Below are 24,361 nucleotides of genomic sequence, written 5' to 3' on the forward strand. Positions count from 1 at the left end.
GAAAGTGAAATAATTCAAATACAATGAATATGTATTTTCTGGCTTTTTGGATTCCGATCTTGCAGTGATTTGGTTCAAGCAGGCCATGTATGAGCACATGAGTCAGCATTATAGCAAACACTGAGCCACTGCAAGGCCTGAACTTGGGCCAGGGGTGAAATTTGTCCCAAGCCCATTGACAGAAAATGCTCAGAGAAGCCATCAGATGGACTCTGACATGAAAACTGTAATGGCTGTCACCACAAATCCACATCTGTAAGTACTTAAGCAAGCTCATTAGTCAGGTAAGTTTAAGCACCTAAAAGGGCGCTGTTATTTTTTAATATGCACAATCTGATAAGACTCTTAAATCCCCTTTAAGTGAAGCTGCATGCTGCTGTTCTCAGGTGAAAGTATTCCGGTTACTAAAACCCCCTTGCCTCTCATGGAGAGTCCAATGCCCTGGAAAACACACAGCATGGAGGACTACCGGAGACATGTCCTCTTCTGTGGGACTGAAGTCATACAGATGAAGCCAACTGGCAGAGGGCCAGTGAGAGCCGTGGTGCTGCAAACTGGTATGTCCTTTGTTTTTTGACCAGATTGGGGAAAATGGCTTCCCATGAGGCTGATAGGAGAGCTGGTGTCTCCTTGTAGCCCTGCCACACCTGAGCGGTCCTTGTTGCCACCTGATGGCTGAGGCCTGTGCAGTGCCATCCATTTCTGACAGAACTGGTTCACCATGCCACTGCTTTGTCACCAGTGCGACGTAAGGCTCGTGTCTTCACGCAGGGTTCAACACCGCTAAAGGTGACTTGGTGAGATCCATCCTCTACCCCAAGCCCATGAACTTCCAGCTCTACAGAGATGCCTTCAAGTTCATCATAGGCCTCTCTGCCATCGGTGTGCTGGGACTGATCTACACCGTGTGCGTGTTCACATACCACCAAGTAAGTACAGTCAATGCCCCCAGGCTGTGCGCCAGCTCCGAGGCCGCTGGAATATCTTCTGCTTTGCAGTCAAGTCTGCTGATGCCAGAAGTGTGTGCACGGGGGGATGGGACAGAAAGAAGGAGAATAAATCCATGGTCAGAGCTTGGGGTGCGTTGCTCTGTGGCAGGAGGGACCCCAGGGGGCTTTTGCCCCCCTCCCACCACCTGTTGCTCTGGCTGCTTGCAGAAGCTGGTGGCAGAAGTAGTGGCTATGGCCCTCCTCCTCCTCACCGTGGCTGTGCCTCCCGCCATCCCTGCTGCCTTGACCACAGGCACTGTTTATGCCCAAAGGAGGCTGAAGAAAAAGATGATTTTCTGCATCACTCCACAGAGGATTAATATCTGCGGGCAGATCAACCTTGTTTGCTTTGACAAAGTAAGGCACTTTCTGGGGCACTCAAAGATGCTGGGGGAATGCACAGTGGTTATTTTACTTATTTTTATTTCTCCCCAATCTCCCCTCACCTGCCCCCATGAAAACATCCTCTGCAGGTGCCTGTGGGGCAGGGTGACTCTGGTGGCATGAGGCTTTCCCTACCCTGCCCAGAAAAGAGTTCTGGTGATGTGTCAGGGGAAGGGGTGGGAAGGAAAAGGGTAATGGCCATTTATCTCATTTTAGACAGGCACACTAACAGAAGATGGACTGGACCTGTGGGGTGTCCTCCCTTCTGAGGGAAGCCGGTAAGGAAGGATTTCCTTTAGAGGGAACCCATCTCCAGTGCGGAGGTACTGCCCAGCAGTCAGGTTGGCAGAGAGGTGGTTGCATGGGATGGGGAGAGACGGCAAAGAACATGCAGCAAGAGGTGGGTAGCTTGGGGGAGACAGGGAAGTGAAGATCCCTGCCCTCTGCTCAGCTCCTTCCTTGCAAATACAGTGGCTGGTGTAGTGGTGAGTGCAGCTGCTAATTCAAGACAAACGCGTGGTCGAGAAGCCAGCAGCAGCGTGAGTGCTTTTAATTACTCTGTGGGGATTTGGAGAATATGCACAGAGCTTTTCAATTATGTCATTCACAGCATAGTTCAATAAATATTCTTAATCTGTTCAATAAACCTTTCATCCTTTAAGGGTTAGGATAATGCTCCTTCTGTTGAAATGAAGTGTTGCTATCTTCAGTGCCTGTCAAATCTCGTCTACCTTCTGTAAACACTGCAAAAATCCATGAGACCACAGATCAGACCTGCAAAGCTTAGGTGTCCTTACAGACTCCCTCATAGCCCTGGCATGCTCCATCTCAAATCCAAGCCCAAGGAGCACTGAAAGCCTCAAGAGATATCCAGTATGCAAATATTAAACTTGCCCATATCCAGAGTTATACTATTTAATTCATATTATTAAAATACAATAACAGACTTCAGCTCTGAAGTGCAACCTGCATGTTAAGCCAACTCAAAATATTAATCTTTTGCAGTGGCCAGGACAAATCACACACCCATATCTACTCCTGGATTTCATTAGTTGCTGTTAATATATAAGATACCTCAACACCACAGAGATAATCATGCTATAATGAATGATAGGATGAATTCATTGTGGGAGAAAAATCACATACTTCCTCAAAGGACAGAGAAAATTGCTATCTGATGCAAATTAATGAGAAGAGATTAATAAGTGTCAACTGATAAAATATTCCTCCAGCAGGGCCAAACTGCAGGCAGATAGCATGGTCCCTTCTTGGTGCCCATCCAGTGTCCCAGGGAGGCCATGCTGAGCAGGGGATGTTGGATGGGCTGGGAGCCCCCCAGGAGGCAGGCAAATGCCAGAGGGATTTCCACCAAGGTAGCCTTGCAGGTAGTATCTGCTCATGTGAGCAGCAGAGCAAAATTGGACCCGTATATTAGAATAAATCCTTGTAATAAGGAACTCTGTGAGGTGTCAGAACATAAGTCTGTCTTTGCTGACATGTCAAATCTATGCCCAGCTGGGAACCAGTGCTGGTGGCTTGCCAGAATGCGAGGAGGAGCTATCGCTGGCTGTGTTGATCTCATTAGTGTATTTACATAATTACTCTTTCTTAAATATTCACATTCTTAAACACATTATAAGACTAGCTGTCAGCTAATCTGAATACTGTGAGGCAATGACAGTAAAGGAATTTCATTCCACTTGCAAAATAGCCTATTGTATGTTTAATAAGATACAAATGTTTGTTGGTTTTACGTTGTTTAGCATTTTCACGGTGTCTCTCAAGTATTAATTAATTAATAAGCCAATTATGACCAGCCTGAGAACAAGGTATAATTTGCTGGAAACAGAACAGACTCTGACGGCCCAGAGGGATGACAGGTCCTGGGATTCATTGTTCCTTTTAATAGAGCTGCGAGCTGTCATGCTGCTTGCTTCCAGATGCATTTCACTGTGCCTGTTTTAGAAACAGGGGATGCTAGTGGTGATCAAAGGTAAATAAAACTTATTTAAATTTCTCCTTAACATGCCAGCCTAAATGGTAATGGGCTGTGTTCTGGTCTGGCAGACACAGCTTGTCAGCCAGCCAGTTTCTTAGAAGGAAAAAATGTGTCTGTGAGAAGACTGAGAAATAATTTTCATGGTGAAATAACAGAGTCTTCACCCAGCCCAGCTGCACACGTGCTCAGCCTGTACTGCAGGGCCAGGGAGGGAATAAATCTCAAGGCTTTCCACAGAAATAAATCGGGACATGGATCTTTAATAGTGTGCCTCAAGTAACTCAATAGAAGTCTGGCTTACCCATTTTTTAAAACCAAGGTGAGGGACAAGCATCTGGTGTCTGTGGGTTTGCAGATGGAAGATCTACCCGTGGAAGTGGAGGCTCTCCAAGGCTATATTGCTAAATGCCTTGGAGATCTCTGCTGCAAGTTGTTTTCTTCCTGATAGCATCTTCTCTGCTCTAATACCAAACAGCAATTGCTAAGGAGGCCTGTACCAGCCCCTCTCTTTTCCCTTCTCAGTTACTTTGCATCAAGCTGAACTCATGACAATTAATTACTGGGAACATTTTGGCCTCCTTAGTGCCCCTGAGCTGTTATCAGAAGGAAGGGTAGGACAGCACGTTGCTTGCTGTTTTGGGGCTCAGCACCACTAAATGCAGCAAAGCTGCACCTGTATGTGCTAGCTGGGAGCTTCTCTGCATCCTTCTTGTTATCAGTCCCATTAACCTTCTGCTTTTAACCAGGTTTCAGGAAATTCACAAATTTCCATCCAGCACTCCTCTGCCCTGGGGACCTGTGTGCGGAGCCATGGTGAGCTGCCATTCCCTGGTGGTTTTGGATAAGAAGATTCAAGGAGATCCACTGGACTTGAAAATGTTTGAGGGCACGCACTGGGTAACGTGACTCGTGTCCTCTGCAACCTCCAAAGCACAGCCCCCGGGTCAAGGCCAAGCTCAAAGGCATGTCTGTAGGGGAACCCCTTTCACTCCTGGTCACAACAGCTGGAATTTGCTGTTATCCCTACTAATCTCATGGCAAATTTGCAGCACTGCAACTGTTTTTTTTGATAGTCTAGCAATCATTTTCCTCAGGGAAGCCTGTGTTTGCTCTTTTAATTTGGTCTGGAAATGTTGGACTGTAATGAAGCAGAGGGGGAGCCTTGCTGCTGGAAGCAGGGGCTCAGACTGCGCTGCTGGCTACAAGCACAGCACAGGTCAGCCGAGGAAGCATGCGGGCAGGTTTCTGTGCCCTTGTGCTGAGGGCTGTTTTCTCTGATTTGCAAAGGGACATCCCTATGGAGAAGCCAGGGCTGGAGCCTAAGGCTGAATGAACAGCAAGACAGCTGGGGAGGGGGCGAGAGGCTGAGCCTCGGGGCACACCTGCAGTGATGGGGAGGGTTGTGCTGGGGGGGGCAGGAGGGGAAAGGCATGGGAAGGAAAGGTGCTGCTTCCCCCCATCCCAGCCTGCAAGGGCTCTGGGGTCACTGTAGTTAACTGCCCCATCATCTCTTCTCCTTCAAGCTTTTCCTCAAGAGACTTGAATCAATACATAAAACAGATGCAGCTCTCGCAGAAGCACTGCGGGAAGGCATCGGGCTGATGGAAGGACAAGCAGCAGCAGAGCCACACAACAGCAGAAGGGGACAATGAGGGGGAATGAACCTTGGCAGTACACAAAGTAGCAAAGATGGAGGGCTAAAGCATCCTACACCTAAAACTGCCACCCTGTTTCTGCACAGAACATCAGTGAGAGTCTTTTAAAGCAGGAGACTGGAAGATAAAACCAGCTAGATAGGGATTAGTTCTCTTTTCCTTTTGTTGCTATGACATTAAATTTCTGCGGGACTTGAATTTAGAGAAAACAAAATTTGACACAAGTTTTTTCCTCTCATCAAGTCTAAAGATGCAGTGCCCTGTAGGCTTCTGCTAAAGACATGACTGCAGGGAGGTTGTCAGTGATGATGGATAGAAAGACCTCATAAATTACAACAAAACACTGTGGCAGCTGGGTGGCAACAGCAAAGGGGAAACATGCTGTCATGTGCTGCCATCCCTGTTTTTAACAGACAGGTGTGAAGCCAAAAAATACAAAGCATGAAGCGTCAGAAATAATGCTTTTTTTTTCCTGTACAGGAGATAGAAGAGTCCAACACGTCTCAGGATGGGGCTGGTGCTCTTCACACCTGTGTCGTTAGACCGGGGCCGAAGGCCAGCAGCGTGAGTCCGGCTCTTTCTGGGAATGAATATTTTGTGCTTTCAACATCCAGCTTGTGAAGCTTCTAGTACATGCACTGTTTACCTGGGCTCCTGGCTGCAATATGCCTTTCCTCCACTCTTGGTCCCGTGGTGCATCTTCCCTGCAAACAGAGTGCCTGGAAGCTGAGGACCAGAAAAGCAGATTCTGATTAAATTGGGGGAGCTGCTCCTGAGCTTCCAGAAGGGCTCTTGTGCCTAAAACCCTCCCATTTCCAGCTCTGCTATTTGCACTAATAACAGATACAGACTTCTGTTTCCTCACCCGATAAAACTGCTGACATAATGAAGCTATATGACAAGTCTAACTGGAGACCAGTGTAAAGAAAGCTTGCAATCTAGAAAAATGTCTAAAGCAGGACTTTATCTGCAGGAAGAGGCACTGTAAGGTTGGGGCACTGCAGCTAGGAACATGGACCATAAGTTTACTGCTAATGGTTGTGCGACCCTACCGGCAGATTCACCAGCCTCACCCCAAAGCATGGTGTTGTTTGCTTCACCCCATCTCTTGAAAATCCAGGCAGGAGCTCCGTGTTTTGATGGCTGAAAATTGTTACATTTCCAGCCTGTGCATTAACCCAGACAGCTTCTTCCCAGCAGAAGAGCGGTGATTTCTGTCAGCAGTACCACAAAGACAGTGCTGTGGCAACATGGAGAACAATCTTATTTCTAGCATTGCTCTGTTCCCTTGGTAACGTCACTGTAACATCAATTTTCAGTTCCTCTGTCTGTAACTCCTGGAATATTGCATCAGTATGTGGTTGCTAAGAGAAAACCTGGGACAAAGCCCAGAAAACAAGTTGAATATTAAGAAAAACACTGAGGTTCCTGGGAAGTATGCTGGGAAGCCACTGTTTTTGAAACTGTGGTTCCTAAACTTGTTATCGGTGATCTGATCCTATAGCCAGAAAATACTAAAATTGTCTCCTAACAATAATAAATCACCTAAGCCAGAAAGGCTCAAATGAGCTGAAGCTCAGGATGGATTTGCTTTGTGTAATCTATGAATCAACCCCCTAAGTAACATCTCCCTTTCCCAACCTCTTCCAGGCTCCTGTGGAAGGAATAGCAATCCTACATCAATTCCCATTTTCCTCTGGATTGCAGAGGATGTCTGTTGTTTCACAGAAGATTGGAGAGGAACAGTATGACCTGTACATGAAAGGAGCACCAGAAATAGTGTCCAGCTTATGCAGACAAGAAACTGGTACAGATGTGGGGAAGGGCACCTTTACAGTCTTTGTTTGGACTTAATCCAAACCAGACCTCGCGTTAGCAAGGTTTGCAGCACTCACTCTGCTACTACATATGTACATTTCAACCCAGAAACAAGCCTGGGGTCAGTACAGAAGCTAAATATCATTTAGTTAACTATACAAATAAGCTTGTTTGTGAGTTAGGATGCATGCAGCCCAGCAGCTAGCGAGATGCACAGCCTGTGGTTCAGCCGCTATACATCACCCAGCTGACAGGCATCAGCTGAAGATACAGCTCGTAAATAACATTAGTATGTCAAAATACCCAGAGAAGGTGTGGGATAGCGGTAATTGCATTTGTCACAGCTGCTCTGTTGTGCTGCATGAGTCCTTAAATTTTCTGTTAATTTATTGACCTGTAAATTCAGCATAGAGTTATTGACCCAGCTCACAAAGGCTTTAAATCTCAGCAATGGGAAACTTGCTGTGGACATGCAAATTACTGTTATTAAGGATAATTGCTATTAACACTCAAGCCAGGACTTCTGTCCTCCCTCTGCAAGTAAACATAGGCTTTTCTTTTGTGTGTGTGAGAGCAATATTATAGGCTTGTTCTCCAATTTGCCTGCAAACATAAAACTTGGGTCGTATTCACTGAATACTTCAGAAGGGTGCCAACCAGTGGTCTGTGTCTCTGTTGTTTATTTGAGATGGCAATGACCTGAAAACAGGTGAAAATGGTTTTGAGGGGCAATGGAAAAACTTAGTTTAAAGCTATGTAAGTTCCAATGACACAAACCTCCAAACAATTTAGCATCAGCAGGAAAGATATCTTAAAAAACATTGTTCCACTTTCTCAGGTTTCCAAATAGCTCCTCTCCTCCTGTCTTGATTGTTCTTGTATTGATTACAGCTTAATAAATAATTAGGTACCACACTGTAGAGCTGTGATTGCAGTATATAGTGATTACAAAATACTGCGAAGTTAAAAGGAACTCTCCTTTTAGAGTTTTTTGTTTTGTTTTGTTTTGTTTTTTACTGGAACCATCAGAATTGAAAATTTAGGATTTTAGAGAAATTTCCCACTAAGGCATTAACATAAAAACAACTCCCTGAGCAGTACTCAGCATGTATGCTGTAAAGCTCAGGTCAGAATGATGGAATCAGTCCTTTTTTTCTCTGCCTGGTAATGCATCATACCTACCTGCACCTTAATATGCATTTAAGAAGTAGAAAATGGATGCACAGATCACTTATTTGAACAGTCAGTTACACAGCCTTAGCTGACTTCTACGACAAAGCTGAGCGCTGTAAGGCTCTACAGTGTGTTAAGGGCAGGCTTAACCCCAGAGAAGCAGTCAGCAAAGATGGAATATTCTAACCATGACACTTTTCTCCTGTAAACAGTCCCAGCTGATTTTTTAAAGGAGCTTAATATGTACACAAGCCAAGGCTTCAGAGTTATCGCACTGGCCCATAAAGTGCTAAGCCTAGGAAAGGACGTAGACGTGAGTGACCTGGAGAGGTAAGATATGCTGAGGAGCTGCTAGCATCGCTGCGGGCTTGCTTCCCTACCAGCTTGTTAGGACCTGACCCAGCCCTCCCCCTCCTCTCTTGCTTACGGAAGCGTATGAGGAAGCTGAGCTGCATCACACCTTCCTCTCAGCAGATGCTGATTATGCTGTTAATTGCCTTGCAATTAACTACTGCTCTTGCAAAGCTCACTGAACTGAATTTCCGAAGCTGTTATCAAAGGGCAATGAAAGCTGGTAATTGTGCTTCAGTATGGCCATGGATTGGGACTGTGATAGAAAGCCATACTGAATGCTGTAGCCTGCAGGTTTCAGCCAGCCTGGTCCTGCAGATCTCTTCCCCCTCCCTGCGCACACCTTGGCTGGGCTGCTCCTTCCAGGAGACTGCAAGGCAGGGGACCTGTGGCTTGGTTGAAGCTGCAGAAACGCTGGTGCTTGTTGAGCACTGAACTTGTGCCAGTTGCATTTCACTGTGTAGCCAAGCCTGTTTCCAGCTGAGCACAGCAGCACCTGTGTTTCTGTCCTTGCCCCAAGAGAGGAGGCAGAGTCGGGGCTGGTGTTCCTGGGCCTCCTGGTGATGGAGAATCGCCTGAAGCAGGAGACGAAGCCTGTGCTGCGGGAGCTGGCTGCCGCCCGCATCAGGAGCGTCATGGTCACAGGTGAATCCCCCAGCTCCAGCCACGGTGAACAGGAGCAGCGCAGGAAGGGCTCGCTCCTCCAGCATCCCCATCGCACGGCAGCTCCACAGCCCCCACCTGGGGCATGACAGAGGACACAAAGGGCCAGCCTCTCTGTTATCGTTGGCAGGGGACAACCTCCAGACAGCAGTCACGGTGGCCAGGAGCGCAGAAATGATTCCCAAGGCCAGCAAAGTCATCATCATCGAAGCAAGTGAACCAGAGGGCTCCACTCCAGCTTCCATTGCCTGGCAGCTGGCAGAAGACAGCAAAGCAAGCACAGCTGCTGCCCCTGTATGTGCAGCTGGGGGGGTTGCTGTCAGGTGCCAGGATGAATTAACAAAGCTTTGATGTCTAATAGCTGGCTTTTGGGGTATGGGTTCCTTGCTGAGCATTTTGAGGAAGCTTTGAGGAAGGGAGGAAGTAAAAGGGGCTGGTTCCTACTTACCTCAGGGTATATGGGGTGTGATATGGACCATTCATCTGCTAGGGAGAAACAGTTAATACAAAGACTCTTTGCTCAGGACAGCGTACAAAATAACTACATGAATAAGTGGTAATGCTCTACAGATGCAGTGGCTGCTTCCTTCATGCTTGAAGTGTGCCTAATTAATGCATTTAAAAATACTTGTCTGTGAGATTATTTGCTGGACCTAACTTCAGTGTTTAAACTAGCCATCTGTGGCTAACAGGTATTGGCAACAGCTATTTTCTAGCTGCGGGAACACAGCTAGAAAATCAAGCACTGCCAGGCCTGAAGTTACAGGAAAGGACTGCAGAAAAGATGCTGTGTCCCTGTTTGTGTGGTGGGCAACAGTGTGGTGTGTTGGGGGCCATCAGCAGAGCTGGATACAAAGCAGGAGGGGGATTGCTGCCCAAGGGCAGGGACGCTGCCCTTGTCATGGGCTGAGTGACACCTCGGGGCCTGTTGTCACCAGGACAGGGGCAGTTCCAGAGATGGGTCAGTCCTGGGGTCCAAGGCTTTGTGGTGACCTCAGTCTGAGATTAAATTCTTTCTTATTTCTCGGAGGTATGTGCTAATGCCCAAGAAAAGATCAACTTGGATGGAGAAAGCTGCAACTACCATTTTGCCATGAATGGGAAATCCTACCAGGTTCTCGTAAAGCACTTCTACAGCTTGCTGCCAAAAGTAAGTTCAGAGGAAACCAAGTGCTTGCTCGTCCTCCCTGTTATGTGTAAAGGACAGTAGCGTTCTGGCTGGAGAAAGGTATTTTTCTGTCAGTACCTGTAGTGTTGTCACTTCTGACAACTCGGCAGCCTCCTGGCGTGCCTCAAGGTCAGCCCAAACAGCTGGCTTTCTGCATTTGCTGAGTCCTTGGCTGACCAGGGTAGCTGAGGTGCTGCAAGCAGCTGCACAGTGGAGTTACTCCACAGTCACCTCCTCCATTTCAGTTTAATTAAAAACATCAACCCCATTCCCACGTACCGCTGCCAGAGCTGGCAATGTCTTCTGTTCAGCAGTGACAACAGGAACATGAAATACCCACACCCATCAGCAGAAATCTTCAGTGCCTGTCACCCTCCCGTTAAATAGCTGGTGCTGGGAGAGGGACTTCTCTGGACAGCTTGGAAAAACCCCCGGCTGAGCAGTGTTATTGCCACTGTCACCAGCCATCTGTGCCGCACCAGGGGAAGAGGTATGAGGCCTGGCTGCTCCACGGCTGCCGCAGTGCATGTGGTGACCGCTGGTCTCCCATGGAGGGGCGAGGCAGAAACCAGAGCTGGCTAAACATGGTGTTAGGAGAAACTTTATCCTAAGTGTAACAAAACCATGGTCGGGGCAGGGAGAGTGCATTAGAGGACTGTGTCAGGAACCCATTGGGGAGGCCTGATCCTGCCTCAGCGGGATGGCAGGGCACGAACGCCCACCTGAAGCAGCCCATTGCTCTGTCCTGCAGATACTGGTGAATGCTACTGTCTTTGCTAGAATGTCTCCTGGCCAGAAATCCAGCCTTGTGGAAGAGCTTCAGAAACTCGAGTAAGGTTCTGTCGGCTTTCTTTTTGTATCCAACTGAGGGAAGGTGTTCTCTGAAGTGTAACTGGCCCTGCTGGTGCTGCCCCAGGCCCCCTGCCCCATGCAGGTCTTGCTGTGGCCTCGGCCCCTGCTCCATCACAGCACGGAAAGCTGCATGAAACAGGGCTGAGATAAGAACACTGAGCCAGCCTCCAGCACCTACAAACACCTTCCCTCTCTCCCATTTTCCCTCCTTTCATCAGTGTTTTCCCTCCTTTTCCTCCAACAGTTACTACGTGGGCATGTGCGGTGACGGAGCCAACGACTGTGGGGTACGTATGAGCAAATCTGCTGCTTTCCTTAAATTTTACCTCTTTCAACCTAAAGCGCGCTGTGGTGAGATGCTGCCTGGCACAACTTGTCACCAGCATTTCCCACGTTAGCCTGTGAGTATACGTGGTCAGCGTGTTGTTGTAAAATACTACCTATATGTGTTTTTACATACCAACATGTACAATAATAGAAGGCTTTTTTTCTCCAGATATTAAAATAAGTATACTTCTTACACATCTGTTCAGATTTTACAATTGCAAATTGGAGGGCCTTAATGATTAAAAAAATAATTATTCTATTATCTATTATATTATTGTGATGAATGTGTTATCATAATATAATTTTATAACAATGCATTAGCTAGTTTGGTGAAAGTCATCCATAGCCCACTCCTGAGCACTAAAGCAGAGGTGACAAGGCTGGGTTACGGGGATCTTATAAGAAAGCAATAAAAGAAATATGAACAGGAGATTGAAAGGAGCAGAAAGAGGATAAAATGCTAATTTAAATAGCTTAGCAGATTGTTTAACAGGAGAGGTATGCACAAAGTCCAGTGTGGGAGACAGAGCATACAGGGTAATTCAAAGAACTGTAAATAGGTACAATGGGATTAAATGAACAAACAAAGTATTTAAGCTGTAGGGAACGAAAGACATCTGGAAAATGAGATCAGATGGGCCACAGAATAGAGGAAGATCAATTACAAAGGACACTTGAAGCAAAAATTGTGAAGCACCACTAAAAGTGTGTGTGTGGGGGGGAGGGGGGGAACGCATCTCCAGCTTCCTTCTTCTGTGGATTTCAGGCTTTGAAAATGGCCCATGCGGGGATATCGCTGTCAGAGCAGGAGGCATCAGTGGCCTCGCCTTTCACCTCCCAGATCCCCAACATCCAATGTGTGCCGGAGCTGATCAGGTCAGTTGTGCTGCCTTGGGGTGCTGCTGCCTGCGCTGAGCTTGGTGTGTGGGGTCGCAAGTGGGAGTTGCACAGCCGTGTGCAGGTTCCTGAGACAGATTGGTAATGAAAAATAAGTATAAGTATTTATGGCTATAATGTGTGTGTATAAAAATATATACATACACACACAGCTGTGTGCACGTGCTACTCTGAAAGATGCTGATGAGCCAAACTTTGTTGTTTCCCAGTAACTGCATAAAATAAAGCATAAGGGGCCTTTTTTTTTTTTAATCCTTAAATTCCAATACTGTGAGTGCTGCCAATAGAGGCCGATATTTTTGGAACAAGTACAGGAGTAGAATTACACAAGAGGGCAGGGATTGCAGTGACCACAGGACAGATTTGCTTGTCATTACTTTAAAAATTTGATATCCATATGCTGTATGCAGTCATGGAGCAGCCAGGAATAATGCCATTTAGCCAAATGTATGAAAAGACAATTACTTCTTTATGTAGCAATGCACTTGATTCCCAGAACTGTTGAACAAATTATAAATGAAAAAGCAGCAGCTTAAGCCAGGTATTAAAATTGTAGTTGGAGAATAAACACAAAGAAACAAAACATTGCAGATGAGGGGTGCTTAGGTGGCTCTGCATTATCTTAAGGCCAAAATATGCCTATGGAATTTAAACTATTTTCCATTCTTCTTAAGAATTCTAAACAAAATGAATTACTCTCCATAGAAGCAGAAACAACCTGTGGCACTAAAACCCCAGTACTGGGTGGGTTAGGGTTTTTTTTAGCTTTGTTTTGTGTTTGAGCAGGGAAGGTCGAGCTGCTTTGGTTTCTTCCTTTGCTGTGGTTAAATACCTGACCCTGTATGGCCTGATTCAGTTTGTTGGTACTGCTCTGCTGTTTTGGGTAAGTGTTTAATGCCAATCTTTTATCACCATGCTGTGCTCACTACAGGTTTTTATCCTCAGTGGTATTACTCAGCAGGGGAGAGAAGGCATATGGGATTTCAAGGAGTAAGATAGAGTAAGGATAAAGTTTTGAAGATGTGAAAAGCTGGATAATTGAATAATAATTTACTACATGAAGTATTTCAGTTAATATCAGAACAGTTGAAACGAATGATGAAATAACCCTGCTTCCACAGCCACTAGTTTGGGTGTACCAACTGTGTCCATGTCTCGCCTACCCAAAGATGTTTCAAGCCTGGCACAACGTGAAGCTCTGGCTGTGCTTGCGGTTACTGCAGGCTGGGGGTGTGTGACCTGGTCTGGGTGGTCCATAGGTACTGGTGTCTGCTGGAAGAAGGGTGGAAAAACATACACATCCCACTGGGTCACCTGCAAGGGCTCGCTCGTGCTCAAAGGTTGCATCAGGGTGGTGAGGATGCTGTTGCTGGCGTGCTGCTGCTTTGAAGTGGCATTTGGTGCTACAGTTGGTGTCCTCAAAATTGACATTGGTAATCAGGTGGGCTCTTCTGTGTTTTTGTTCCAGCAGCTGCAAATCTTTGGGAATCACCAGTATTTGATACAAGACGTTGTCATTACACTTCTGGTTTGCCTAACAAGTAAGCAGCATGGGGAAGCCTGCTGTGTCTGTTGGAGAGCCTGAGTATAAATAGTCAACTTCTTTTTCCTACAAAAATTAAAACGAGAAGCCAAGTTCTGCTGTCAATAACACCATAACCATCGGTGGTAGAGAAATCCCTTGGGCACAGAGTGTGTCGTTTGGCTCATAGTCCTTTGCAAACACAGCTACAGGAATCTACAGAATTGATAGGGTTTGGATGTGAGACTCAATGCAAAGAGCAGAGGTTGCTCTGGTGGCTTCTAGCGGGGCTCAGTGTAACTCCAGCTCCAGCATGGTCCCAGCGTGAGACCCAGTATGGCTCTTGGGCTCCCATGGGAATCCCCACCTGCAAGTGGGGGTGATATTCCCCATCTTCCCTGAGTGTTTCCCTGGGGTGGGGATTCAGGGAGGGTTCAGATGGAAAACAGTGGACATAAAGCCCTTTCTTGCCTGCTTGTTAGACCCAGGCATGCATTTCTCACCCATGATGTTGGGATGGGGGATCTGCATGTGGCTCTGTTTGCCCAGTGAGTGCAGAGGGCTGCTGGTGGGCTGCACTGCCACTGACCACAAACACCACTGGTTTCTCTCCAGTGAGCTTGACTGAAGCTTATCCAAAGCTGGCACCCTACCGCCCCCCTGGCCAGCTCATCTCTCCTCCCTTGCTGCTCTCTGTTGTCCTCAACGTGTGCTTCACTGTAACCATGCAGACCTGTGGCTTCCTTCTGGTGAAGCAGCAGCCCTGGTATGTAGCGCTGGCCAGCCGGAGGTGAGTTGCTCTCCTTGCCCGGGACACCCGGCCCGCAGCTCTCGTTGTGGGGCCAGCCCAGCCTTGGGTGCACGGCAGCTCCCTGCTCCCCTCTGCAGCCCTCTCCTGGCTGCAAAGCTCTGCTGGAAAAAACAAACAAACAAACAAAAACCACGAACCCAAACACAGCCTGGAGGCTGGGGTTTTCTTGAACCCAGCTTGGCTTTAAAATGGTTGCAGGTTTGGGAGCTGGCTCATTTTGTGTGTTTGCACAATGCAAAAAAACTTCCCCATGTTCCAGAGCCGACTTATGATATATCAGTGAGCATCCCACCACGGTGCAGAATGAGGTGGGCAGGGGGGAGGCACATCAAGGCGACTCAGTGGGGATGCTCCTGCATACTAGGGCCAAGCTGCAGCCCTTGCCCACTGCGCAGAGGCTGCGCGCTGCCAGCGTGGTGTGCGGGCAGCTGGGGCACGCTTCCTCATCGCTGTCTTGAGCACTGCTCTCACTGCTCGCCTGGGAGATGAGATTTTGGCACGGGGCAGGGATTAAGTTGTTTTTTGTGATTTTGTTTGTTCGTTTTTAAATATGTTTTTCATTCCTGTGGGTGATATCTGGCTGTTACGGTAGGCTGGGTAGGAGAGAGGAGGGAATTGCTGTTGCTGCTCACTCTTGCAGGAGAAAGCAGGGACAAAATGCTGAGCGTTACCTTACAGACATTGCTCTCTGGGGAACCAGACTGTGCTCACCATCAGCCCCAAGGGGAATGGTACCAGCAGTGCCCAAAGCACTGTCCTCAGTTACGAAGACACGACACTGTGGCCATTGACCACTATCAACTGCATCATTGTGGCCTTTGTCTTTTCCAAGGGAAAGCCCTTCCGGAAGCCCATCTACACCAACTGTGAGTAGAGCTGGAGTTATGTGTGCTTTGCAGCCTCCCTGCCCCAAAATAGCCATGGCAGGAGAGGCTGCTAGGGAAGGGATGCCATGGCTTTTTTTGTACCCATGCTGGTGACTGGCATGCAATATAATTGTTGTGTATCTGAGCTCCTACTTCCCCGTCTCTAAAAGAGCACACTGAGCACTGCATGTGTTATCTTCCTCCTTGAGAAAAGAAGCAGCAGAGCTGAAAAAGGAGACTGCAACTTGGAAAGTATGTGCTTTCCAAAAGATGATGTACTGGCTTCAGTGCAGAACTGTGTATTACTGAGAACACAGATAGCATATAAGGATCAGATGTATTTGTTTCAAAATCCCACATCAAAAAGAGCTCCTCTGAGATGCGGTCTTACCTTGTCTGACTTCCATTCCTAGAGATGAGAAAGAAAAGCTTGTGATAATATCACTGTTAAAATCCTCTCGCAGAAACCTTTGATTTTCTGTTTGAGTTTTGCAGACATGATTTACCCCTACCAGGCTCCAGCTGACTGATAGCTCTTTTGCAATTGCAGCTTTTTACTCATGGATGAGAGGACAGGATTTTGCTTAACCTTAGCAGAGCTGATTTCATTAGGTATTTTGTCAAAAGGCAGGTCCCAAACCCATTTTGCTGAGCCCTGATCACCCACGGAAGAGAGGTGAGGCCAGAAGAAGCTGCCCTGCAAGCAGCCAGCCTGGGGCAGAGAGGACTCTCAGCTGAGGAATCTGCTCACACCTCTGTGCTTCATCCCTGTTCAGGAACAATCACTAGGAGGAAGCAAAGAGCAATTCTCTTCTTTTGCCACCCACTCAGCCCTGTCACCTCTCCACCCTGGCAGTGAGGAAGGTTGCAGGAAGCTGTTGACCCAATTTGCCTGCTAGTTTTAGGTGCTCAGGTCCTGCTAATTGCCAGGATTTTGGCACCTCTGGACCCCTGAGCCATTTGCCATTACTTTATGGCCTCCTGCTCCTTTGGAAAAGGATGCAAGTCCAGACAAGCTCTCCCCGTGCAAGACACAAGCATTGTCCACCTCCGGACTCGTCAGTCGCAGAGCACCCCGCAACAAGAGCAATCTGCCTTCTCTCCTGCCTGCTGTCCAGGTGCCGAGCTGAGCAGGTGGAGCAGGGAGCACAGGGGAAGGATGCTGGGGTGGCTCACAGCAGAGCCCTTTTGAGGCAGATCCCTGTGCTTGTTTAGGAATCTGAAAGTGCCAAATCACTTGTGCAAGAAAAACAGTGCAGGTGGTGAGCTTTGCAACAGGCTGCTGGGGAGTAGTAGCTCCTCTAGGTTTTAATTCCACAGCTCTTCTAGGCACATAAAAAAAACCAAAACACAACAATAACAAAAATTAAAAAATTACAGGCTGGCAGTTTTATAGTTTTAGTATTCGGGGCTCCCATCAACTTATTTGCAGAGTTTGGTCATCAAAACCCACCATTCCCTGGCCCACCAATGCTCTTGTTTCCCCAGATGTGTTTTCTGTCCTCCTGGCCCTCCAGCTTGCAGTCTGCCTCTTCCTCTTTTTTGCCGACATTGATGCTGTGTACCGTGGCATGCAGGTAAGCCAAAACAAAACATGCATTTTTTGCTTGCCCTTTACATAAGCATACAGAGCACAAGCCACAGCTACAGTCATCTTGGAAGTGAATTTGCTGATTTGATGCTGACTGGGCAGCCCTTTCAGACTTCTCTAACATCCCTCCAACAAGGGCTTGATTAACGAGGCAATCCTCCTCCCCCCTGCAGACAGGGTGGCGATGGGGAGAAGAAGAAAAAACACTTTATATCGTGCTGAGCTGTTCTTCCTAACAGAAAAGCACAACGGCACGGAGCGTGGGTTTGCACGTTGGAGGTTTGCTGGCTGGAGCAGCAAGCGTGCAGGGATGGCTGCTGCTGCCACCCCTCCTGGAGCAGGATGAGCTCCCGTGGGGCTGTGCCTGCCTCTGCCTGGCCAGGGCACAGGACAGGTGGCTGCCACCAGCTGTGCTGCCCCAATAACGGGAACCCAGCTGTCTGACAGCGGATGGAGGCAGGCAGAGATCTGCCGTTAGTGTGGACATGCACACATTGCGCATCGGCTGCGGCTCCCCAGAATATTTGGGCACCAAACCCTGCCCTGGGCACCCAATCTGCTGGTTTCAGCAGCAGTGTCAGTAGTGGAGATGTCAAGGAGCTATGTGCCAGGGGGAAGCTGGCATCAGACCCTCCAAGATCTCTGTGACAAGGAATTACTGTTGCTGCCTACTGCTTCCTCCATGCATGCCATTGGGAACATGTTAGTCAGCCTCTCAAATCATTAGGAACAGATGCAAATCTTGGCAAGGCATTCAAACCTAATTGCTGCTCATGTCTTTTCCAACAGTTTCTGTGTACTCCTGTGGTCTGGAGAGTTTATGTCTTACTGATGCTCCTGGCCAACTTCTGTGTATCTTTTTTCACAGAGGTGAGTGCATTTGTTTACCGACTGCTCCCCTGTGTGAGCAGCAGGAGCAGCATCCATTTGGGACTTTCTTCCCCCATTTGCAGCCATGCTCTCCTCCTGCAGAAGCACAAATCCTCAGGGCCTTTTTTTTTTTTTCTCTGTTTTTTTTCCTCAAGACTCACTGTATGTTGATCAAATACACTTGATGCAGCTCCAGAGACAATTTAGACCCCATCCCTTAAGCCTTTATAGAGTGAGCAATGCCATACAGCTACCCAGGAGGGAGCGGCATGGGTCTGGTGTTTGGCCCTGATTTTAAAATCATTTCCCTCTTACCCTGCAAGCAGCCAGGCCAGAAGCTGCACCAGCTTGTGCAGCAATGGCTAAGCCCTAAAGCAGGTCCAGGGGCCCACAAAGCGGCATGTTGTGGGTCAGGGCTGGCTGGGCCATCCCGGGTGGGAGCGTTGGGTTGTGTCCAATGCCAGGTCTTGTCCCCTGTAGGGCAGCACGTTCCCAGGTGTCCCACAGCCCCAGAAGGAAATATAAACTTGTCCCTTGGTCATCACCTTCAGCAGAACAGCCTGAGATCGATGTTCTCCTGATATAATGGAGCTGGCACATGGCACGGGAGCTGGCTTTGGTCCCTCTCCACTGATGCTGTGCCATCTCACTCCACAGGATGTTCTCCTGCAGAACAAGCGCCTCTGGATGCTGATTAAAGCCTGCTTTGGGTACCAGTCGAAGAGCCAGTACCGAAAATGGCAGAGGATGCTGCAGAGGGATCCAAACTGGCCTCCAGTAAACACAAAGGACTTTTCAGCCAAATGCATGGCTGAGGTTTACGTTAACCCCAGCTACGAGCATGGGGACTAGGGGAGAGCCTGCAGCTGGGTACGGGGCTGCTGTGCCCGCACTGACCAGCTTGTACTTGCATCACTCAGATTTCTGAACTCCCTGAACAACCCCTCCATTCAGAGGCGGGCTGGCTGTGCCCTGGAACAAGGGTGAGGATTATTCTCTCACTTGCTGGTAAAATAACAGCTTTGACTCTACTCCATGGCAACAGCAGCTCTCCAGCCTTGCCAGCACCTCCTACAAAGGCCCAGCAATACTGAGCACAGTGAAGTGGTGGCTGCGGCTGCTGTTCCACCAGACCCTGTCAATGCACCCCCTGAGCTAGATGGCCCCGTTAGTGACCTAACCTTGACTGTAATGAGGAGCATATGTGCAATTGCAAAATCCTGCTATAAATAAAACTCTGCAGCTTCCAAGCACTACGAGAAAATTCCATGAATGATGTAATTCTGGTTTTCTTCCACTCCAGAGCAAGTTACAGCTGTGAGAGGGTGCACACGCTGTCCTGACCTAACCCTCCCTCGCCAGATATAACGTGCTGAGTGCCAGGAAGGTTTAAGCTCAGGCATTGCAGCAAGCTGGGGCTGGGCAGGGAGATGCCCTCCTGATGGGGAAGAAGGAAAAGCTGCACCCCTGCCCACACTTAGCGCCCTGTCACAGCCAGCTTCTGGCCTCTCTTTGGTGTCACATGGCACCGCCACTTTCAGGGCACACTGGGCAGAAAGCAGGGCTAAGCCACAGCTACCTGCTTTCACCAGGTCATGCCAAGAGGCAGCCACTAATGTGCGCTGGTGCTCCCTGCTGCACAGTACAGGAAGCCGAGCCCAGCTGTGCTTGCTCTGTCATCCTCACGTTGTTCAGCCTCAGAAGAACTTCTGGCTACATTTACAGGACCCAAAACAGGATGTCCAGGTTCAGTTTTATTATAATACATTTTCCCATATTAAAAAGAATCTTATTTAATTGCAACAATAGAGAGCACTACAAAATATGACCAGAAGGCTTGGCCTTGTTATTTCAAACATTGAAACAACTGCTGTTTAAAAAAAGCTTCTGATCCAGTTATATACATGTTAAGAGCAGACAAAAATAGCAAGCTGCTTACAGACAGCTTTTGCTCCCATCTCTTATAACAGTCCAGGCAGTTGCATGTGGTGAAGGCAACACAGGATTTCTTCTTTTTTTTAGTATGCAACCCGCAAATAGCACAGTTCCAAACGTGCAAGCCAAATATTCTCCATCAAGAACAATAAACCACACTTCTCCTAAGCAGCCACACACTGGCACTGTGCCTGGCAGATGGTGGGGCTCTGTAGGTTTGGGGATGCACAGCTCACTCTGCAGGCGTGCAGGGACACTGGCTTTGCCATCCTGCTGGCTGGGGGAGGCTCTTCCTCGTGCTGGAGCAACACGCTGCTTGGACTCCGTGTCTTGTCATGGCAGAGCCAAAGGCAGGCTCCTAGCTGCCCCTGCAGTCCATGGTGCCCTTTCTTTAAACCTCGGCCCTTTGTCAGACCAAGGAATAAGCTTGGTCACGTCCTTGGTCAACAACTGCTGCACTTACACAGATGGAGATTGAAACTTCAGTGGCACAGCAGTGCCAGTGGGGGGCAAACAGCTGCCAGAGGAAAACTGCCTGGGGGTTTTGTCAGACCGCCCAAACCACGGGCCTCCGGATCCCAAAGGGAGTCAGGGAGGCCAGGCAAAAGGACAGTTTCACAGGCAGGAGAAAACAGAGCCAGGCACCATCACACCCAAACCAAAGCACCCATTTTAAACACTGAGGGACACAGCTCGTAGGCCCTGCTTCCCCCACACCTCCAGACCTCGCATGAGGGGCTCAGAGCTTGGGAACTGCAGCGCAAGCTCTGAGACATGGGATGTGCCTCTCCTGCTGGCTCAGCACCGGGGTTCCACCTGGATGGGCCCTTGGATGGAAGGCACACAACAGCCGTCAGCAATAGTTTTGCATTGCTTCTGTTTAAGAAAAAAAAGTTAAAAAAAGTAAAAATGTTTCTTCACACAGGTTAAGAAAGGTTATTCACAGAAGGCCCAGAGGATCCAGTCTGTAGAAACGTGTGTGCCGGAAGTCTGTACCAGTCCTCAGCAGAGCCCTGGGCTGTGAGGATGGAGGATTTTCTTGCAAGTGCTCCCAGACCAGCACAAAAGTCATCGCAGGCAGCGTCATGAAAGCAGCTGTGGCAAACAGGCTAGCGCTGCCCTCAGCAAGGGTCACACAGTCAGTTAGTGAGTCTCGGTGGTGGCCACAGCCACCACATGTCCCGTGTCCTGCCGGCAGCCCCTCAGTACTGCCTCTCTCTGGATCGGCTCCGTAACAAGCCCAGCAGGGAGAAGGCACCGGCGGCAGCGGTTACAAACCCGATGGCACTGATTGCTCGGTTGGCCTGCAAAGGGGGAAGCAAAACACAGGCTGGCAACGTGATGAGCATTTTCTCCTGCAGACATGCTAATGAAGAGCAGGCAGAGCTAATCAAGGCAATGAAGTGAATGCAAGAGACAATTGCCCTATAAGTAGAAGGGGACAGGGGTGTTCCCCATGCCCTTACCTTTGGGCTGAGCAAGAGGGCCACTGCCAGGCTGCACACAGACCATAGCAAACCACCTAGCCCAGGGGCTGTGGTGAGGCTGTAATGGTTTGGGCTCTGGCCTGGGGCTTTGCTATCCCCATGCAGTCTGGGGGCTGTGCTGCAGGAATTTCTGTGCAGACTCTGCAAGGAGGTGCCTGGAGAAACGTGCGGGGGCTACCCCATGTCACCTACCTGCTCAGAGACCCCCTCACCGTAGCGCAGCAGCGTCACGAAGTGCTCGCAGTTGTTGCCCAGCAGGTCGTAGGACACCTCCTGGTTGATGAGGTACTCAGCCTGCCGGATGATCTCCTCCACAGGAAGGGGAGCATAGGTGCCGTCGTACTTGTTGTTGATCTGGTAAGTGTCATTTCCCACCACATCCTTCAGGAGCTGCATCCTCACCCGGGCCTTTCGGCTGAACACTGACTTGGCGCTGCCCAGCGTGGCCGGGGGCCCCTCATCTGGGGGAGGCAGGCACAGGGTGAGCCAGGCCAGCCCCATACAGCCCCCCTGAGACTCCAAATGAGTTTTTTTTTTGCCATCTGTAGCATTTGCTCAGGGCCCCTGAGTACATGTGTAGCTCCAGGAGCAGTGAAGGGGACAGCAAAAACCCAAAAGGACCGGGGGGGACCCACACAGCCCTTCAGACTGCAATTCCCCCACCCTGAGCCACAAGCCTCCCCTGGTGCCCAAGCCCCTCACGCAGGCTGGTGCTGAGCATGTTCCCAAGTGGTAGAGAAGGTCTGGAGACACGGCCCATCCCTATTTCACCGCATGTGATTTAAAGTCACCAGGGGCTAAAAGATGGGCCCAGGGCAACGCAGCCATATCTGCACTCCCTGCCCCTTCCTTGCGCTCTTCCCCACTTCCATCACGGAGCTGCCAGGACAGCTGAGGCTACGTGGGGCCAACCACCTGCCGGGAGGGAGGCAGGGCCCCAGTCACCCCAAAACTGCACCCCGCTGGGCTGCGCCAGCCTTACCGACGGGCGTCACATTGATGATGTACCCGTCCCCCAGGTAGAGGGCCCAGTGCTGGTAAGCCGGCCGGAAGATCTCAATCAGGTCCCCGGGCTGGGGGTCACCAGGGTAGGCAGCACTGAACCTCTCGGGAGCTGCCATCTTCACAGTGCCAGGTCACCACGTGCCCCTCTGGCTCAACGCGAGACGCGTTGCAGATGTCTGGGGCGTGCAGAGGGCATCTGCTGGGGAGTGGCAGGGCGGGAGATCATTAGGGCAAGGCACATGCGTGCTGGCACAGGGCATGAAATGAAATCCACCCCGTCCTGCAACGCCATGCGGGCAAAGGGTGAAGCCACCGCGGGCTGTGGCCAGCACCCAGCTCTCAGCACTCGCCGCACGGCCCTCTTCCGGGTACGGGCGCCGAGCTGCTCCCCCCGCCACCCCCAAGCCCTTCGGAGGCTCTCCCAAAAACAGCCCCATGGGGCCAGCTCCGCTGGAGGGTGGCAGCCCCCGGGGGGGCTGCGGTTGCAGCTCTCCCGCTGCCCTGCGGCACCCCGGGGGGGGGCTGCATCTCCCCGAGAGGCCGCATCCTGCCGGCAGCCCCATCTCCATCTCGCCCCCCCGCCCCCGAGCTCTCCCGGTTCCCCGCTCACCCCCAGCTCCCGTCCTGCTGCCGCCGTGCCCAGGCTGCGGCCCGGGGCGAGGCTGGCGGCGGAGGCCGGCCCCGTTCCCTGGCTCCTCCCGGCCGCTATAAATAACCGCAGCCGGGCAGGCTCCGAGCAGGCGGCGCTGGCACCATCCCCGTGCTTGGCCCCGGGGAGCTGCCCGCCTGCAAAGCCCCCGGCCGGTCCCCCCACAGGGCTGCTCCTGGAGGAGGGGTAGATGGGCATCCTTTCCACCCCGAGAGCTGTTTCACTGTGCTGGTAAAGAGGAGCGAGGGAGGTGGAGCTCAAAGTCAATTCCAGTTGCTGTTTTAGGGCAAAGAGATATGTAGGGTAGCTTTTGATGTGTCTCTCGTATTGTGGCCGAGGGATTTCTGTCCAGACACAGAAGGAGTCTCATGGTGCACTGTGCCCAGCAAGAGTCCTCTGAGATGAGGAGTGGGTGAGTCTGAGCAGATGTGGCTGTCCCCTTGGCTACAGCCACCACAGTTTGCTAAAAAGGAGGGTTCACTATCAACAAAAGCATGCTCTGGATAAGTTGAGCTAAGCGGTGTAATTAAAGCCCAGCATTTTGAAAGTCAGGTGAGAGAGCTGGTTGACTTACAGGATCAGAGCAGCGTCACATTTGTCGTTTTTCTGGCTTCTATCAACACGAAGTTGTTGAGTCAGTGGAGCACTGGGTTGCAGTTTTGCTTTCTCTCTTACCCCATTTCAAATCTGAAGTATTTACAGGGCCCTGCAGTGGAAAACCAAGGCGATTCCTACGGTACTGAAATAGCAAAGCAGATCCATGGAAACCCAGAAATCTACTCTACCTGGGCACAGATGAGCCATGTTGCATTGGAGAGTTAGGGCTGTGATCCTCTAGGGTATGGATTGTGCTGTGCTCCTGCCAGCTACAACAGGAGGTGAGCGTGGTCAGCACTGCTCAGCATTCACAGAATTGCACTGTTAGCAAGTATGGGAGAGCAATAGGAAGCTGCTGCTGAACAGGCAGGAAAGATGCCTTTATGAATGTGGTGAAACTGCAGCATAAGGTTGATAGCTCATTTGTGCACAGGTAGGTCCCTCGCACTAACTTGTTTTCATTATGTAATGAGACTGACAGCCCCTTTCCATTCACATCTGTTCCTCAATAGCTGGGTTGTGCACGTATGGACTGCTGGCATGTTCTTGAATGGCCTTTTATCCACCTGACTGTCCATGGACATTACAAATACTCTTCTCGCTGACAGCACGCATGAGATTCTGGATACAGTAGGCAGGGAAAGAAGGGGCAAATCAAAAATAACCAGCATTGTGTCAGAAATAACAGGAAGCCCGCACTGTCCCTCCTGCTTCCTCCTCCTTTACCCCAGCTTTTAATGCTGAGAATGACA

The 24,361-nt window shown here is 49.7% G+C and overlaps 2 protein-coding genes across 7 annotated transcripts in view; one reads left to right on the top strand and one right to left on the bottom strand.

Annotated features, from left to right (window-relative positions):
- Positions 1-19,555, top strand: part of ATP13A5 (ATPase 13A5) — a 31,721-nt gene extending 12,166 nt beyond the window's left edge. Inside the window, exons 10-30 of one of the 3 annotated variants that reach the window (XM_040567096.1) lie at positions 387-557; positions 772-929; positions 1,158-1,346; positions 1,590-1,651; positions 4,119-4,269; positions 5,508-5,591; positions 6,678-6,834; positions 8,231-8,348; positions 8,890-9,014; positions 9,163-9,326; positions 10,063-10,182; positions 10,952-11,031; positions 11,297-11,339; positions 12,146-12,255; positions 13,063-13,159; positions 13,745-13,817; positions 14,414-14,588; positions 15,288-15,475; positions 16,964-17,052; positions 17,856-17,936; positions 18,594-19,555. In XM_040567096.1, coding sequence (XP_040423030.1) covers positions 387-557; positions 772-929; positions 1,158-1,346; positions 1,590-1,651; positions 4,119-4,269; positions 5,508-5,591; positions 6,678-6,834; positions 8,231-8,348; positions 8,890-9,014; positions 9,163-9,326; positions 10,063-10,182; positions 10,952-11,031; positions 11,297-11,339; positions 12,146-12,255; positions 13,063-13,159; positions 13,745-13,817; positions 14,414-14,588; positions 15,288-15,475; positions 16,964-17,052; positions 17,856-17,936; positions 18,594-18,788 — 2,630 coding nt within the window. In that variant the 3' untranslated portion in view covers positions 18,789-19,555. Of the gene's footprint in view, positions 1-386; positions 558-771; positions 930-1,157; positions 1,347-1,589; positions 1,652-4,118; positions 4,270-5,507; positions 5,592-6,677; positions 6,835-8,230; positions 8,349-8,889; positions 9,015-9,162; positions 9,327-10,062; positions 10,183-10,951; positions 11,032-11,296; positions 11,340-12,145; positions 12,256-13,062; positions 13,160-13,744; positions 13,818-14,413; positions 14,589-15,287; positions 15,476-16,963; positions 17,053-17,855; positions 17,937-18,593 lie in introns of those variants that run through there. The other 2 variants (XM_040567097.1, XM_040567098.1) reach the window with 2 other exon arrangements.
- A 116-nt stretch (positions 19,556-19,671) lies between these two features.
- Positions 19,672-23,223, bottom strand: PLAAT1 (phospholipase A and acyltransferase 1). 4 transcript variants are annotated; one of them, XM_040567100.1, is made up of 4 exons: positions 22,974-23,223; positions 22,341-22,559; positions 21,571-21,819; positions 19,672-21,175 (listed from the first exon to the last, which is right to left on the bottom strand). In XM_040567100.1, exons 2-4 carry the CDS (start codon positions 22,477-22,479, stop codon positions 21,015-21,017), a joined length of 549 nt encoding a protein of 182 aa, XP_040423034.1. In that variant the 5' UTR covers positions 22,480-22,559; positions 22,974-23,223; the 3' UTR covers positions 19,672-21,014. The 4 variants fall into 4 exon arrangements, with proteins under 4 accessions (XP_040423034.1, XP_040423035.1, XP_040423037.1 ...); XM_040567101.1 differs by having other exon boundaries at positions 22,341-22,562; XM_040567103.1 differs by having other exon boundaries at positions 21,551-21,819; positions 22,974-23,220.
- Between the last annotated feature and the right edge of the window lie 1,138 nt (positions 23,224-24,361).

The sequence above is a fragment of the Cygnus olor genome, chromosome 9 (genome assembly GCF_009769625.2).
Source record: "Cygnus olor isolate bCygOlo1 chromosome 9, bCygOlo1.pri.v2, whole genome shotgun sequence".
NCBI lineage: Eukaryota > Metazoa > Chordata > Aves > Anseriformes > Anatidae > Cygnus > Cygnus olor.

Bases quoted from the DNA above. Each gene is read 5' to 3' on its own strand.
- PLAAT1 (XM_040567100.1), bottom strand. From the start codon at position 22,479: ATGGCAGCTCCCGAGAGGTTCAGTGCTGCCTACCCTGGTGACCCCCAG. The intron at 21,820-22,340 runs GTAAGGCTGGCG...TGCCTCCCCCAG, and splicing joins CATCAATGTGACGCCCGTCG to ATGAGGGGCCCCCGGCCACG. The intron at 21,176-21,570 runs GTGAGGGGGTCT...CCCCCTTTGCAG, and splicing joins CGTGACGCTGCTGCGCTACG to GCCAACCGAGCAATCAGTGC.